The sequence below is a fragment of the Lycorma delicatula genome, chromosome 1 (genome assembly GCF_047948215.1).
Source record: "Lycorma delicatula isolate Av1 chromosome 1, ASM4794821v1, whole genome shotgun sequence".
NCBI classification, from domain to species: domain Eukaryota; kingdom Metazoa; phylum Arthropoda; class Insecta; order Hemiptera; family Fulgoridae; genus Lycorma; species Lycorma delicatula.
Window position 1 is genome coordinate 274,763,561 of NC_134455.1, and position 17,572 is coordinate 274,781,132.

The 17,572-nt window shown below is 31.4% G+C and overlaps 1 protein-coding gene across 15 annotated transcripts in view; it reads right to left on the reverse strand.

The window, feature by feature from the left end:
- Positions 1–17,572, reverse strand: part of Gug (arginine-glutamic acid dipeptide repeats grunge) — a 220,262-nt gene that overhangs the window by 174,492 nt on the left and 28,198 nt on the right. For all 15 annotated transcript variants that reach the window (XM_075378212.1, XM_075378223.1, XM_075378096.1 and 12 more), the window contains 3 exons: positions 15,413–15,522; positions 11,039–11,281; positions 9,118–9,216 (listed from right to left, as the gene is read on the reverse strand). In XM_075378212.1, the coding sequence (XP_075234327.1) occupies positions 9,118–9,216; positions 11,039–11,281; positions 15,413–15,457 (387 nt within the window). In that variant the 5' untranslated portion in view covers positions 15,458–15,522. The remainder of the gene's footprint in view (positions 1–9,117; positions 9,217–11,038; positions 11,282–15,412; positions 15,523–17,572) is intronic.

A 17,572-nucleotide genomic window follows, 5' to 3' on the forward strand; every position in this document is an offset into this window, starting at 1 on the left:
CACTACAAATAAGGATATTTCAGTACTAAGGGTTAATGATATTCACAGCCTTATTTATAGCATACAGTTCAGCAGTAAACACACGTAATATCAGGTCACATCATAATATCAGGTAGACCATACATATATGTATGGTATAGAACTTATAAGTTCTATCATTGACAACAAATGTGTAACCAAGCGGAACTGTTCTGTTTCGATCCATCTGTGTACACTACTGCATCTGGGTTTATCTAGGAGAGAAATTAGGATTCCCAAAGACTGAGCAAAAGCTGGGTGTTTTGGCTGTCCTTTGAGACGAGAAAAATAAGAAGCTAAAAGCTGGTCCCATCTATCCCAAAGTGATGGCTCACTGCAGTCAACAGGTATGCTTACGACCTAGCTTGATCTAAATGCATTTGCAGCAAGCTGAAGAAAAGCATGATGTACAGCATCCAGAATGACAAGCTGAAGAGTAGCAACACAACCATAGTCTAAACAGGAACAAACTAAGGAATAACAAAAACGTATCATAAATGACCAATCAGCTCCCCAATTGGTGTTGCTAAGAACTCACATCATATCTAAAAGTTTGGAATATTTTGTTCCAAACTTTTATGAGTGTTTGAAATGTTTGACCCAAGTCAAACTTGACATCAGGAGAGATAGCAATAAGCTCTCCATTCAGAAAAAACTTGCGGAATGGAAGGGTCCTGGCAGCTGAGAAAAGACTGTACATTTTGTTTTTTCAGGTGATAAGGTGAAGCCGGTAACCCATGACCAAACTTCAAGGGGAGATATAGTGTTCTGTAGTAGTCTCTCTGCTATGGGGGTTGAACGTGACACAATGTGTATAGCAAAATTGTCAACAGATAAAGAAAATGAGACAGGTGGCTGCACACATTTAGTAATACTGTTGTTAGCTATAGAAAATAAAGTGGCACTAAAAACACTTCCCTGAGGTACTCCATTCTCCAAGATGACACTACCCGACAAAGAATCTTAAACACAAACACGGAAGTTTGGTCATTTAAGAAACCCCTAATAAAAGTAAGTATATTTCCTTGACTCCCCATTCTTTGAGGGTGTTTAGAATACACGCTACCAAGCCATGTTGAAACCTTTACTGATATCAAAGGAGATAGCGACAAGGCGCTGACTGAGTAGGAAACCATTTTGAATGACTGTTTCCAATGACACTAAATGGTCAATGGAAGATCATCCTTGTCGGAAACCACACTGTTCTGGAGATAAAAGACCATGTTTCTCCAAGTACCACATAAGCCAGCAGTTCACCATTCTCTCAATTATTTTGCATAAAATGCTTGTTAAGGAGATAGGGCGATAGCTTGAGGGGTTTGCGTGGTCTTTACCAGGTTTAAGCACTGGCACGACAACGGCTTCTGACCAGCCATGTGGGAAGACTTGTTTGAAGAATAAACCATTATAAATATTCAGTAGATGTTGTAGTGCCAAAATAGGAAGATGTGACAGCATACCGAGGTGCATGTTGTCAGGTTCAGGGGAAGTGTCATGTGAGTTTTTAAGTGTGTGAGACAACTCTTTGAATAGGAATGGGGCATTTAATTCACTAACCGAATCAGCAATGTTTAACATTAACACTTCTATCTGTATCTTGTACCTCTGAGAATCGTTATTATATGATGATGTGAGAGACACCAAGTGGAAAGAATCTGCTAAGGTATTTGCCACTGCAGAAGATGATGAAAGGAGTTCCCCTTTATCAATAAGACCGAGAATAGATTGTTTTGGTGATCCGCAAATTGCACGAATCTTTTTCCACACAGTAGACATGGGAGTAGTGCATGAGATAGAGTTCACATATTTTGTCAATGACTTCCTCTTAGCGTCCAAGAATACTCGACGGTATACCACTCTAGCCCTGGGGTATAAATTTAGATGTTCAGTTGTAAGCCTGCAGTTAAATTTGTATAGTGCCTGCCATCAGTTGCTAATAGCATTTTGGCAACCATCATTCCACCGTGGAACCGAAGGACATCTACCCGATGTTTATGGGATATATCTGTTAGCATACTCAAGACTCATGGATGTAAAAGAGGAAAGTTAATTAAGGATGTCTGTGCTATCATCATACTGTGATTGGAAGGCTTTATGATATCTGTTCCAATCCGCCTTTTCAACAATCCACTCCCAAGGCCTTTTTTTCACCTCACAGTCAACATCAAAAGAAATAATAATTGGCCTGTGATTACTACTGTGGAAGTTATCACAAACAGATCAATTAAAATGAGGGAGTAAACTCTGTGAGCATACAGAGAGGTCGATGTTGGACAATGTAACAGATGATAAGGAAATGAATATGTGTGATTCATCATTCAGTAGACAAAGGTCTAAGTCTTGTCTCACTCTATCATATTTCCTCGAGAGGAGCAGAAAGATGAGCTCCAGGAAATATGGAGGGCATTGAAGTTTGAGCATGGAATTTGCGAGAGAAAATTTTACATTTCTAGAGTGTTGAACTCTAGAGTTTGGCGAGAGATATAAATTGCAGATATGCAATTTGAAGGGAATAGAGACCTTCACTGCAGCAACAGGAATACGGGTGGCTCTAGCCACCCTTATTGTAGGTGTCAGCTACAAGGATTAGTGTAATCCTTGTAGCTGACACCTCATTTTCATGAAAATAGCAATTCCACCACTCTCTCTACTGTCTACTAGACAGTCGTATCTCTCACATGTATAGCCTCTGAGTGTTACCACATCTTGCTATAATAGATGCATTTCTTGGAAGCACATTACTAATGGTTCATGTGCGTGTATCAACTCACTAACATCTTCAATGTAGGACTGAAGACCTCTAATGTTCCACTGAATAACATTCATAAAGGTAGTTACATACAGAAATATAAATAAATATATGAAAAATCAGTTGAACATGATCCAGTTTTTCTTTTTTAAATTTTTAATTTTAAAGAATTCCAATGCTCTCAGTTTGGAAGGTTTCTCAATCATATCCTCCAGTATACAACGTGATAGAGGAAGAGATTTGGAGGAATTGGAAATTGAAGATAACATCCCAGAAGAGGTGGTTGTGTGGGCTCCCTTAACAGGGAGCTTTTATTTGGTGGCTTACAACCAGCTGTATTTACTCCTGTCTGCAAAATTTAGGGACCATAACTTTCAGCAAGATCAAACTGTTTGTTTCACTGGCTACAACTATTGACTTTTAATTCATTTTAGTAAGCTCGAAATAGTAGCTGTAAGTGAAGAAACTTGATCAGATAACATCTGCACAAGCTTCTTCAACTCGCTGCAGGATCCGCATCATTGATTATCTGCATTTAAAGAAGCTTTGCTAGATGTTACAGTGGCGAAAGAGATCGGGTTTAACTAAGTTACGAGAACTGATTAATTTTCTATATTCTGTTCGTGCCGCTGGAAAGAATAGTTTCTGCTCCATACATATTCTGAGAATTGCCTTGGCTTCTTTAAAAGTTGGGCAATTCCAGGAGCGAGCTGCATGTGATACACTGTAGTTCACACATTTCTCATTTTCTTGGCAATTAGTGTCACTGGCCTTCCTTAGCACACTGAGCACAGATCTCTGTTTATGAGCAAGACATTGTAGTGTGTCCCCTTTGCATGTGAAACATCACTATGAATTTGGTATGAATGGTCATAGTTGAACTGATAGATAACCTTATTTTATCTTCTCTGGTGGTAACAGAAGGTTAAATGTCAAGATAAGGGAAGGTGTAGGTTCTTCCACTCTGCTTTGCCTTTACATTATTCGCTTCACCTCCACAACTTCCTGAGTATAAAGCTCACTAGCTATTTCATTGATATCCACCTCCGAAAGATCCCAGGGGAAAAGATTACTCCTCAACTAGTATTTAAAGATTTATGGCAAGCTGCCTTAATGTTTATATTACCTATATAGGTAAGACGTAAGAAAGATAAGCTCTGTTCGTCACTTAACGTCTCAACCAATATTGATCCGTCTCTTAACTTCCAGACATTTTTTGGCAAACCAACTGAACCTGTTATCACTTTATTTATCAGGAAGGGAGTCTCCTTCCTGATTGTTCTGAAGAACGATAAATCGTATATTTCTATACAGTAGATGGGATGCATCACCATTTAAAGTATTTTCTTCAATACAGTTTTTATCCTCACTGGGCAACGCTGAGTGAGGTTTTTCACATGACTAAAATTGGTGGTAAAAACCATATAAAATTTATTTTGTTACTCAAAGGGGTTGAGAAGTAATGAAACCATCAAAACCACTAAAAACACAATTTCTTCTAACTGTGAACAATATATACAAAAAATTCACATGTACTTTTTCAGATAATGTAGGCCTACTATACAAAATATTTTTATGTCTATAATGAGATACCTTACAGTCTAGATAGTTTGTTACTTAAAGTATGACTCATACACACAAACTTATGTTTAAACACGAAAGTGAATAGACATGCACAGACATGAATATTTGTATAATCCTGAATGTAAATATTTTAGTTACTGTTTTGATTTCAATGTGATATGTTGTATTGTAGCTAGTGTTAATATACTGTGGTTAGGTAATGTAAAGTAATTTACTTATAAAGTAATTTTATTAGCAGTGAACTTCTTTTTCATGCGATATCTTTTATTTTTAATTTTATTAGAGAAATTTTTATTTTAGCTGTAGAAAAGAAACTGGGATAAGACAAAGTGAGGTACATTTGGTAGTTTTATAATTTATACTAACTACTGTTATTAGAAGAACCTTTGCAATTTATAAAAACAAATTATGGAGTGTCAAACTGGCATTCATACTGAAACAATATGTCACAAACTGACTTACAGTAGATCTTCAGTATTCATGATATTTTTAGAGTTTACTGAAGAGGAGCAAATAACATTGTTATCTTTAAAAAGTGGATGTACTGAAACAAAAAAATATCTGTAATTTGCATAAAACTGAATATTTTCCAATAAGTATTTTCATATTAATTGAAAAAGTTGCTCTGACCCATTTAGCTGTCACACTAAACTGGTTAAGAAATATCTTAAAGACACTTTCAACAAGCAATCCAAATTTAAAATTAATTCCAGGCAGAGCACTGTGTACAAAATGCTTATACAAAATACAAAAACCACGAGATGATACAGAAAGCGAATCTGAATATCAAGATACATTTGAGCCTCAATGTGTTATAGTCGAGTAGGTGAATAAACCTTGCTCAGCACATGGCATTTCCCCCATTAAGATTCAAAAATTATTGGGCAGCACAAAGGAACCAATTTAAAAAAATAAAGTTACAAAAATAGCCAAGACAGTTACCAGTATATTAAATGATTTATTTGAGTGAAATATTTCTACAGAAGAAACCAGTTTAGCACCACAAAATTATGCAAATTTAGATTGGGAATATGAAGAATTAATCATTAGAATAAAGGATAAAATGAAAATAGTTTCATCAACCCAGGAAAAAATATTTTATTACCAAGCAGCTGGAGCATTCAAAAAATTCAAAACAAATTTAGTGTTAGTAGCCTGTCAATCCAAACAATTAGTTAACAAGTAGAATTTTTCCACAAATCGGCAAAAAAAAACCCAGGCATGTAAATTATGAAAATGTTATTAAATATGTCCAAGATTTTTACCAGAATGATGACCACAGCTGAATGATGCCAGGCAAGAAGGATTGTATCTCTGAAAGACAAGCTGACAGGAAGAAAATTAATATTCAAAAAGGACTTATCTTATGTAACTTAAAAGAACTGTACACAACCTTCAAAGAAAAACATCATTTAAAAATTGGGTTTTTCAAAGTTTGCTGATTAAAATTCTGTGTTCTGGCTGGTGGGTCAGGTACTCACGCTGTGTGTGTGTCATCCATCAAAATGTAAAACTCATGTTATCTGCTCAAAAAATGAATTTGATTATAAAATTCTTATTTCAACCATGCTATGTGATATAGAAAATGACACATGCATGCTTTCACAATGTGTAAAAAGGTGCAGGCACTAATGAAGTGCTCAGATTACTGCAAGAGAGCTGGGATGATTTTGATTCTGAAATTATCTTCAAACAGTGAGTTTCTGCTAACCATTGTGAACTAACTACTCAAATTCTTCCATTTCAAGAGTACTTAGATAAACTTACTGAAAATTTAAATAATCTAAAACACATCTTTTTGTTGTAAAGAAACAAGCTAATTTCCTCAGCATTAAAAATAAAAACTTGTTGGAGTGTATTGTAATGGGAGACTTCTCTCAAAATTTTCCTTTTGTGATACAGGATGAAGTCCAGTCATATCACTGGTCAAAAACTTATGCCACAGTACATCCCCATTTCTCTTGTATTTTAAAAAAGAAGGAAAATTAAAAAGCCAAAGCTACTTTGTGATTAGTGAGTACTTGAAGCACAATATTACATCATTCTTCTACTTCCAAAAGCAAGTTATAAATAAAATAAAAACACTGTTACCACAAAGTTAAACAAACGTTTTATTTCTCTGATTGCTTCTCAGCCCAGTATAAAAATAAAAACAGTAACAAAACAAAATTCATAAATTTGTGCTACCATCAAGATTTTGAAATCGAAGCTGAATGACTTTTTTTGGCCTCATACCATGGAAAAGGACCATGTGATGGTGTTGGTGGAACTGCAAAAAGGACTGTGACTAAGGCAAACCTTCAAAGGAGAGTCAACAATCAAATTGTTATAACTTCTGAAATGCACAATTACTGCAGACAGTATTAAAAATACAACATTTATTTTCTGCTCTAATAAAGATGTTCAAGAGACTGAAGAATTCCTCAGTTCTCATTATCAAGTAATCACAAGAATCGTTCACAATTATGTACCAACAAGTCAGAAATGTATTCTGAAAGTCCGGCGACCTCTGAATCAGAAACATTTATGTTAATTTTGGTACACAAGGACATTAGTGTTTCTGATTGCTTTATAGGTTTACCAAAGCCAAAATGTAAAAATTATATCTGCTACCTATACGATGGCAAGTGGTGGTTAGGTAAAGTCATTGAAGTCAAAATACATGAAAATGAGGAGGAATATTGAATACACTTTTTCCAGGATCCTGGTACTTCATTCAAGAAATCATTGGGGGATAATCATGCATGAGTTCAACTGGAAAATATTTTTAAAATCCTCATGCCCTCAGAGTTTTCTCTATCAACCACTGGAAGAGGACAAAACATCACATCAAAGATGAATCAGGACTTATCAGTTCTACTCAATAAAAAGATGGTAGGAGCACTAAGTTATGTTGATTAAGCTGTTAGCAAAAAGTATAAGATTTATTCATAACTTCCATTAGCAGGAGTAAAATAAAGTAAAAGTGAACAACTTGTTATGTATATGAATTATCAGTTTTAATATTATTATTTATCTTTCTGTAATTGAGTATTTATCATTTTGTAATTGACTATTTATTAATTATCAAATTATTCGTTGTAATTTTTATAATCTGAAAAAAATACATAACATCTGTTTTTTTGGATACATTGTTTACGATTAGAAGGAACAGTGTTTTTAGTAGTTTTGTTGGTTCATTACTCGTCAACCCCTTTGAGTAACAAAATAAATTTTATATGGTTTTAAAGTACATAAAGAGTACTTACTGCTGTAAACATTTCAGATTTTTTCCACCTGTCTCACAAGTGGTTTTTAGACCCCAAAATGAGACATTTGCATATCTTATGATTTGATGGCCAGTTTTTTTAATGAAGGAAACTCAGTAACAGTCCAATTTTTTCTTATAAGTACTACTAGTATCTAAGAGTTAAAAGGTAAAAAACAGGCCTGTTACCCTAAGCCCTACATTATCTATTTTGGGCCCACAATTTTAAAAAAACAATTTGTAAATGTAGAGTCAGTAAATATTACAAGCTTTGGTTATATAATATAATGAATTTTGAGTACATCAAGATGAAGTTCCATCTTTACTCTTTCCAAAAAGCCTTTTTGACCCTCTGTACAATGTAAAATAAGAATGCTACAGCTCATAGAAAAGGTGATGAAAATGGCTGTTTTTATCTTTTGGCAAGTTAGGAAATAGTCTATTACTCAAGAAAAACATTTTTTTTAAATATAAAAAAATATTTTTTGGCCACAACACGGTGGATAATTATCATTTGTTGAATTGAAATGAAATACCCCTAAATCAAGATATTTTTTATTTAAAAATAAAATACCATGCAAGTTTAAACAATACCATCCTTTTTATTATCTATCATAATACTAAAAGCAAGTTGTTATAAAAGTCTGGACATCTAAAATCTACTGAAGTGAAAACTTCACCAAATTATTAAGGCTGCCATGATTAGTTCTTACATTAACACTCCAAAAAACTATACATGGAAGATGATACATTCTATTGCAGTGTGCATTCTTCAGTGTGATATATTTGTGTCTCTGAATGATGAAAAATTAAACACAGTAATTTTTTTACATTCACTAGATAGCAAGATCCAAAGAATGAAGAAAGTATTAAAGCAAAGAAATATCACAACAAAGAGGAAAATTTATGCATAGTGTCCCAACACAATGCTAAAACACAAAAAGAAATAAACAGAAATGCAAACATGATACACTTTTTTATTACACAACAATAATAATTTTAAAACACATTAACTTATACCATAAGTACACTCATTTTTTTCAAAAATGTTAATAATAAAATGTTTCTTTATCCCGATATTACACATATATTTTTATTGTGCTGACATTTTATTTTAAGATTAAAAATAGTGATTTTTGGCATTTAGTCATAACATACATTTTTAATTAAGACAACAAAATCTTATTAATTGGGTCAATTTTTCTTTACAAGTGACAGAACCCTAATTAAATAAATTAAGTTTAAATATTGAGATTATGACTTTACGGATAATCAACTAATCAACAAGGATACTAGCAATTATAAATATATTTCAAGTACAACTTCCATCAATTATCTCAAGTTTTTGAAAACAGTAAATGATTAACAAAAATTAAAAACTGTACTACCAAAGGTAAATAAAGGCAAAGGTAAATAATAAGCTCAAGTCAGATATTTAAAAAAATGCTCATGCACCAATTAACTTCATAAAAACAAATCTCCCTTTTAATAACATAACAAAGAGAATCAAACAACTTACAGTTTCTTCTTCACACCACTTTTTGTCAATTCCTTTAGGCACTGGACACTTCACTAACGCTTGTAATGCCTTTCCAGGATCATATCCTGAGTCATGTAACTGCAACATAACAACAACAACATAAAATAGGTAAGAGTTTATAGAATAATCTTTGAATTTAGAAAATTTCCAGTTTGATTTAATTACTAAAAATTTTTTTAATAATATCCCAATGGGAATTTTCTACATAAATTTAAAAATAAATAATTTTTTTTTATAAAAAACACTAAGAAACAAACTACAACGCTGATTTGGAAAAGTTTTTTTCCTTAAAAAAGATTAGAAGTTTTTTTTTAAAATTGTTTGACTTTTTTAAATTATATATGTACTCTCATGTGAAGAAATAAACGGCTTAATTTTAAATAACGGATTTCAATTTTTAAACTTAAGATCGTTTTAAAGATCTAAACTTTTTTACACATATAGTTTTTTCAGCTTAAGTCAATCATTTTGCTGCTGATAGAACTCCGAATTAACATCAAATTCTGCTACTATCAACCCATTTGCCTTCTTACATGAAGGTCAGTTAGTCATGAATGTATAATTCCTAGTCTATATATACAAAGAGGAAGGGGTTTTTAGTTCTGGATAAACAAAAAAAAAAACTAAACCAAAAACCTTGTAGATATACTTCATTTAAAAAATGTCAAAAAACATTAATAACAATAAAAAACATGTTAATGCTTTACTGCCTCCTAAAGTTGTGTTGACTCTCCACTAGGTGGTGGACTTGTTGCTCTAAATTCAATTTAAGAGAGGATAAGAGAGGATATTCAAGAGAGGATAAGCTGCCAATAATTATTAGTTACTGAATATCAGACAATTATATTCGTTTCTTTGAAATATGTATAGTAGTTAGGTTAATGCAGTTATATTCGATTTCTCAGGTAATATGAAATATTGGTTCTGTAATAGGCAATAAATATTTGATTATTCTAATTTATTTATTTATCTATCTGTTTTGGTGGTATTTGTTGATCGATAAATATTTGATTATTGAAATTTTAAAAAATAAAATTAATAAATAATAATAAGTAAATTAAAATACAAATATAAAATATTTTTAAAATAATCTCCACTTAGAAATTAAATTAAATAATCTGTAAATTAATTGACAACGGACTGCTCCTAGCAGGAGAGAACATAAGAGTAAAGCTTTGCTTTTAGCATGGAGGGAGCCATGTGCAGCTGCCTGGCATACCACCATTGGTCCGCACTGCACCAAAAACAGCTAAAATAGAAATGTGAGCACATACAACAAACAAACCCACGCACCAACATTTTTAAAGAGAATGATTTTTGCAGTATCTGTTCAGCAATAAATATTTGATTATTCAAATTTATTCATTCATTTATCTATCTATTTTGGCAGTATTTGTAGAGTTCTTTGTCTAAAATCATCCTGAAATGGAAGAGACATAATATTGATTGAAAATCTACAGATGCGAGGCGAATGTCTACATCGCCTCACATCTATAGATCCTTTCTTCAGATTTCTGTTTTAACTGTGTTGAAGGTGTTCTTGAAGACACCATTTTTCTACAGCATCAAATTCATACTTGACTTGCATTTACAAATTATTATGACACAAGCATAACAGTAGGCATAATTTATTGCAAAAGTTTCAAAAGTTAAAAAAAAAGGAGAAAAAGAATTGCAAACGAACATAGACTAGAATATAATATTTATGAAAAGGAATTATCTTTTTAAATATCAAAGATATTTTAACTGGAATATTATTTAAATTATCACATTAAAAACACGCTTCCACACTTATTTCAAATTACTACACTTTTTTAAATCTGCTATAAACAATACCTATGGTAATCTAGTACTACTAATAACTCAAATTACAAATCATTAAAGGCTTTAATTTACTGACCACATCAAGAGCATTGATTGTTGTATCATCACGAGAAGCAGCAACACAACCATCATCAGCAGATCCACCATCACACATTCCTGCAAATGCTGCCATCGATCTAGCAGCCCTTAGATACATCAGCAAATCACCATCTAATGCCATAGCAGGCAACCACCTTATCTCCTCACGCTCCTTGTTCAGTTCTGGGTCTACTTCAAGGGATAAGACTGACTGTCCAGGACGATAATCAGGAAGTCTTGCCTTAAAAATAAACCAACATAAAACTTCCTAAGTAATTTTACTCTTAACACTTATGCAAACATAATAAATAATACATACCTACATCTGCTTTCCTAACACCTGGAATAAATAATACATACCTACAACTGCTTTTCTAACACCTGGTCACTTTAATAAATATACACTGTAGGCAGGCAGCTAGCTTTGTTTGCACTTTTTTTATCTTTTCAAGATTTCTCTTCACTGTTATTATAAAAATACCACATTTCTTTTTGTTTATCTCCTAGATTTTATTGTTTTACCTACCTAAGAGTCATTTTTATTAATAAAATTTGTATCTTAACTCAATGGGTGGCTTCTTTCATTATAGTATTTAGTCCTATTGCATGTACATACCGAAGTTGCTTTTATTACCTTATTGTACCTGAAATAATTCTAATAAAATATTATCTTTATAACTTCTTATTCTACTTCAGGCCCATCTACAAAGAAAATGAATACATGGCCCCTCCTATTTTTTCATGAACAAACAAGTCTGCGATTATTCTATAAGATAAAACTTCAGACATAGAAGGTGAGGAGGTGGAAGAAAATGAAGAGGCAGTGTTTCAAAAGAGAGTAACAGTGAACAGCACCACATAATGTTTGTGTACAAGCCAACAAGACAAGAACTCTGTGTGTTTATGAAAATAATATGGAGAGTGTTCTATCTACATCAAGAAATTCGTTAGAACTTTGCCGGTAAGAGTAAACAGAACTGGACGGACGACACAGCGAAGTCAACAAACAAATGTTTACAATTCTAAACATGATGTAACCAAGTGAAATGAAAATGGGGAAAAAATTTTAAAATAAGCACGAAAACATTATATTTCAGTTCAATTAGATTTGTAATAAACAATACTTTTAAAAAATACCTTAAATTTTGTTAAAAAAAGGTTTTTTTTCTTCTATTTGATGAACCAAATATGTCACTGTTCCTAAAAAAGGTGGGTTTATGAATCATGCCGCTAGGTAGCAGTACTTAGTCATAACATTGGACTAACGACCACTTTAAACCGATTTGATAATATGCCTATTAAGGGAGATTTGATTTTTTTTGTCTTCGAAACCCTATTTTTCCACCCCCTTGGCCAATTGTTGAAGATATCAAAAAACTTTACTTAGATAAGTTTTAGGCCCTTGGCGAGTTTGTTTTTTAAAAAAGCCCCCCATGGTCCGATTTTGCCCATTAATGAACTCAACCAAGATTTTGGGTCGTTATATTTTATGTATCAATTTGGAAGTGACTGGTCCAAAATTACAGTAGTTATCGGGTCCACAAGAAAGTGAAATATATAAATGTATATATATAAACTTTTGAATTGACGGTGGTTTGGGGTCTGGGGAATGTGATACGCAAAGATATGTCAAAATTTTCCAGAAGTCGAATCGTGATACCAATTACAATAGGTAGCTTTCTTATGAAATCTACCTAAAAGCAAATAAATCAAAATTTACTGCTCCAGAATGTGATGATGAATTAGATTTAGCATTTAGAAAACTGTTTCATACAGTACCATAAGGACAAAGGATTTGGAGATTTGGGAGTGATTAGTAACTATCATCTTCCATGTATCTTTTCATTAGTCATATATATTTATATACATTCATAGGACAATTGCAATTCGTACTGAGATAAATTTTTACATAATTTACCATTCTATTAGTACTTTTACCCTTCTGTTAATTATTTTTAGTTGAAAAAGTAAATTACACTACTTAATTTTTCTATAGTACATATTATTCAACCAAATGAAAGAGAAATTTTTTCTGTATCATTTTAATGATTTATCTATTTTAACCAATTTTTGACAAACATTTTAACCAAACACTCTAGAACTCTATAACTTAACGATTATTTTAAGAAAGCCTGTGGCTTTGTGTAATAATTTGTTAAATTATTCCACTTTTTTATAACAGCATATTTTTTCATCTAAATAAAATTTGTACTATTATGAATTTTTTAATCTGTTTATCAGTTAGTCATATTATAACAACAATGAATACCTTAGCTGCCTAAGTGATTTTGAAACAACACTGGAATAGCAAATTCACACAGTACAAGATAAGTGACTGTTGTATCACAACAAATTACCTAAATGGCCTTAGCTCTTCATTTTGACTCTGGCTCATTAATGACTTAATAAATACATGGTGGATGTCAACTAACTGTACAGACAAATCCTCTTTTCACTGAACATTAAAAAAAAAAATTAATTATACTTACCTGAGCTTAGCTTGCCTTGCCTCACAGCTCACAAAAGTATAGTTTATGTTCATACAAAAAAAAAATTAACAAACCCAATCTATGTAATTCAAAAGACTAGTACACAGACCAGAAAACAGCTTTTTTGCATGTTTCATTAAGTACACTATACTGCATTTAATAAAAATACATTTACACTTACATTATAATTAATTACAATTACAATGCATTTACAACAATTACAACACATTCACAATTAATTAGTACAACAACACTACATAAATTTGCTTTTATGACTCCCAGATTAGTAAAAAAAAAACACAATATTTTGGTACAGTGAAAAATTATACTCAAATTTGAATACATAAAAAAAATACTTTCTAATCAGGCTCAGGACGAATGTCCCAAGATCGGAACAAGAAACTATTTAACTGTGATTAAGCTAACTACAATTGTGAGGCAATGTAGTATTGCAAAAACCTATTAATCTTACATAAAAATAACAGTAAAAATAAATGAACTCAAAGTGGAAAGACCAGTAAAAACTGGAATTACTCTTTTACACAAGGTTTACACAATGCAACTAAAAGTGATGAAGAGAAAGCTGTCATTTTAAGATTAAAGAATAAATCTGGAACAAGGAAATAAGTTATGACAAATTAAAGAAGAATGATGTCAAGTAAAATTTCAAAAAACTCTAGCAATAAGCCTAAAGACTACTCCTAAAGTAATTATTACAGAAAATTAAATACCTTTAAAAAAATAAAATTAAAGTATGGAGGTAGTGAAAAGGTAAATTAAGATAAAAAAAACCTAGCCGAGAAACATATTAGAATACATATTAAAATTAAAATCATATCAGAACACAAATGGTATAAAAATGCAAAAAAATAGAAATTAATCAATCTTAAGAAATAACTGATGAAAACAAAGTAGAAACAAATGAAGATTGCCAGAAAAGTGAAGTAGAGAAGAAAATGTTTACTGTAAAGTTGTTAAAAATTAAGATAAAGCTTTTAGGAAAAGAAGCCAAATAATATGAATACTACCATCAGAAATATAAACAGAAAACAGTTATTTGAGAAGAAAATGCTAACAGGTGGCAAGACAATAAGCTGAAAAAATGCCTAATGAACTGTTGAGGAAAATGAAACCGATGATCTAAGAAAAGACTACAACATTTTAAGACCAGAATTGATAGTTTTATACAAAACTTAAACAAGAATAAGGTAATAAAGTTTACAAGAGTTAACATCAAAAATTACTTCTTTTAAAGAACTACTTACTTCTAAAGAGAAATATAAAATACAAATAAAATTAGAAGATGAGTTACAGAAAGTATAAAATTGCCCTATCTCAACATACTCAACCAACTACAAAAAAAAATAACTAATTTGACAAAAAATAACACAAATAAAAAACAAAGATCAAATATATTATTCAATCACACACTTTAGTATGATTAAAGGGGTTCTCTATTTCCAGATGGTCATCATAGTTTAAACCTCTGCAACTCCACTGACAAACAAGCCATATAAATTCCTCCAAAGTAAACAAATCTTAGATTTGAAAAGAGACAATTTAAATATTTATCAGAGAGTTTTCGCAGTCTGCCCTACTGATCAACAAATTTAAAAATTATCAAAAAGACAAAAGAATACCTTCAAACAAGTCAAATGATTGACAATAAAAAAAAAAATTAACAAAAAAACAATAAGTTTTCATTTTTAGCTATTTCACTATTATTTTATTACCAATCAATAAAAGAAATTAATTAAAATATCATAAATACTTTAAAAATTAAAAATATCAAGATTAATAAATGAGAAAATCATAACATTAACATTAAATAAACACTACCACTGAGGTATTGTAAATGATAATTACTGTGTACTATTGCTTACCTGATGTGATGGACCGACTCTAATCTCACCCTGAGTTGACACCATACTGAACTAGAAGTAACAACCAGATAAGCACAGCACTCACTTAACACCACACGACTGCTGTCACACTAGAAATAAATACAATGCAATAAAATTAACTTAACCTTTATATTTTGTGTACAAAGTTACATGACATGTGCAACTAGAATATAAGTAAGATTAAGTAAATTTTTTTTTAAATTCTCAAATTAAGTCAAGTTTTACAGCAAATTGTGAAAAAATAATATTCATGAAACTTATCATTCACACATATGAACTATAGTGAAATGTTTTCCAATATTCTCATTAAAATTTGTATCAATTAAGAGATCATAATGAAAAAATACTCTTCAATTGCAAGTAATTTCTACATAAATGCTACAGTCAAAATAAAGTAAAATGATTAAATTTATTTTCTGGGAAAAAATAATTCAAACACAGTGATTTGTTCAGAGGTAGTAAAAATTTACTGTCACTAGAAAGAGGCTAACTTGACAATTTATTCTTAACCTACAAGAAAATTTCTTAAGATCTTTCGTAGTACATATCAATGAAACGAATAAAATGACATTTTTTCTGATACCATTTGTTTAATTTGAAGCCCACATTAATTTGAACATTGTTTTATTTAAGCGCACATTTATTGTGCGACTTCTGGGCCACCAAAGTCACAAAAACCAAAAGTACTAAATAAAAGAAACAAATAATACAATATTAACACATTTAAATTTAATTTAAAAACTGGGTTTTTACAGCTTAATATGTCCCCCAACAGCCTCTAAACAAGCGTCCTTTCCTTTAATTTTATCTGTGAATATATTTTGTAATATAATAATTCCCTTCAATTTTTCAATTTAATTTTTATGTTGGGTCTTCACTCCTTCAACTGTATTATTAGCTGCAGTATGCTCCAAAAGCTCCAGAAAAAAACCAGACAAGATCTCTGGAGAACTTGTGAGCTATAAATCTTTTGAAAATAAACAATCATTAAAAAAGCTGACAGAACCTTGCACAGCTTTTTCATCCCAAAATCTTTACAGCTTCACTGAAAAGTTATAACTTAATGATACAATTGAAAGTGAGAAAGAATACAAAACATATATTTAAATTTTAAGAGACGAGTTGATTTTTGGAAAATTTTGTTTGGATTATGAGTACTTATATATGCATTTTAGGTAATACATTAGCTTTAATTAAGTGATTCTAGAACGAATAAAGAAAATCAAAATTGTTTTTTTTATTTGATATCCCCCCTCCTGTAACATTTGATTCCTGTACCTGATTCCTGTAACATTTTTTTTTTTTTAATAATATGATCAATGCCCCAACACAAAATTATTTGGGCCAAGTCCGAAGAAAATCAGTTTGGTTAATCCTGAGATATAAGATAAACGGCAGTGCGGACACATACATATGTTTTTTTATTTCTCTAGATTAACTATTAGGACCCTAAAACAAAGATTTGCAAAAAACCCAATATCCCATTTTTTATATGATCACCTTACTTTTCCATTTATTATAGCTATTCTAGCTAATATAGTTTTTATTCAAGCTATATTTGCTGGGAAAGTAGAATCCCTGCTTCTGGCTACTTTTATGTACTAAGGCACCTTTCTGTTACATATTAAACAATCTAAAATAGTAATTATCTTCAAGCTCTGAAACAATAATCAAATTGGTTAAAGTGACTTTGTAAACAAGTTTGTTTGCAGTACTGTTTAAAAAAATTTATTCCAAAAATATTTCTGTAAATATCCCATCAAACACCAGTTTTTTTACTATGTTAAGTCAATTCTTGTTATACACGAGGTCTGTAAATCAAGTAATGAGATGAGTTTTTTTGGCAGCCAAAGTGGCAACACTGTAATTTTAAGAGAAAACATATGGTTATATAAACAGCTGATTTATATTAAGTATTAATATTATTAGTCTATTGTTGCCACATGAGACGTAAACAAACTTTGTGCGTTACAGAAATGAGTGGTAATAATTATGAGCAACGTTGTGCAATCAAGTTTTATGTTAAACTTGAGAAGAATGCTACTTGAAACTTTTTCAAAATTGAAAAGGGCATATAGAGCTGATGCTCTGTTATGAGCTTAACTTTTAAAGTGATTTACAGCATTTTCTGATGTCCAG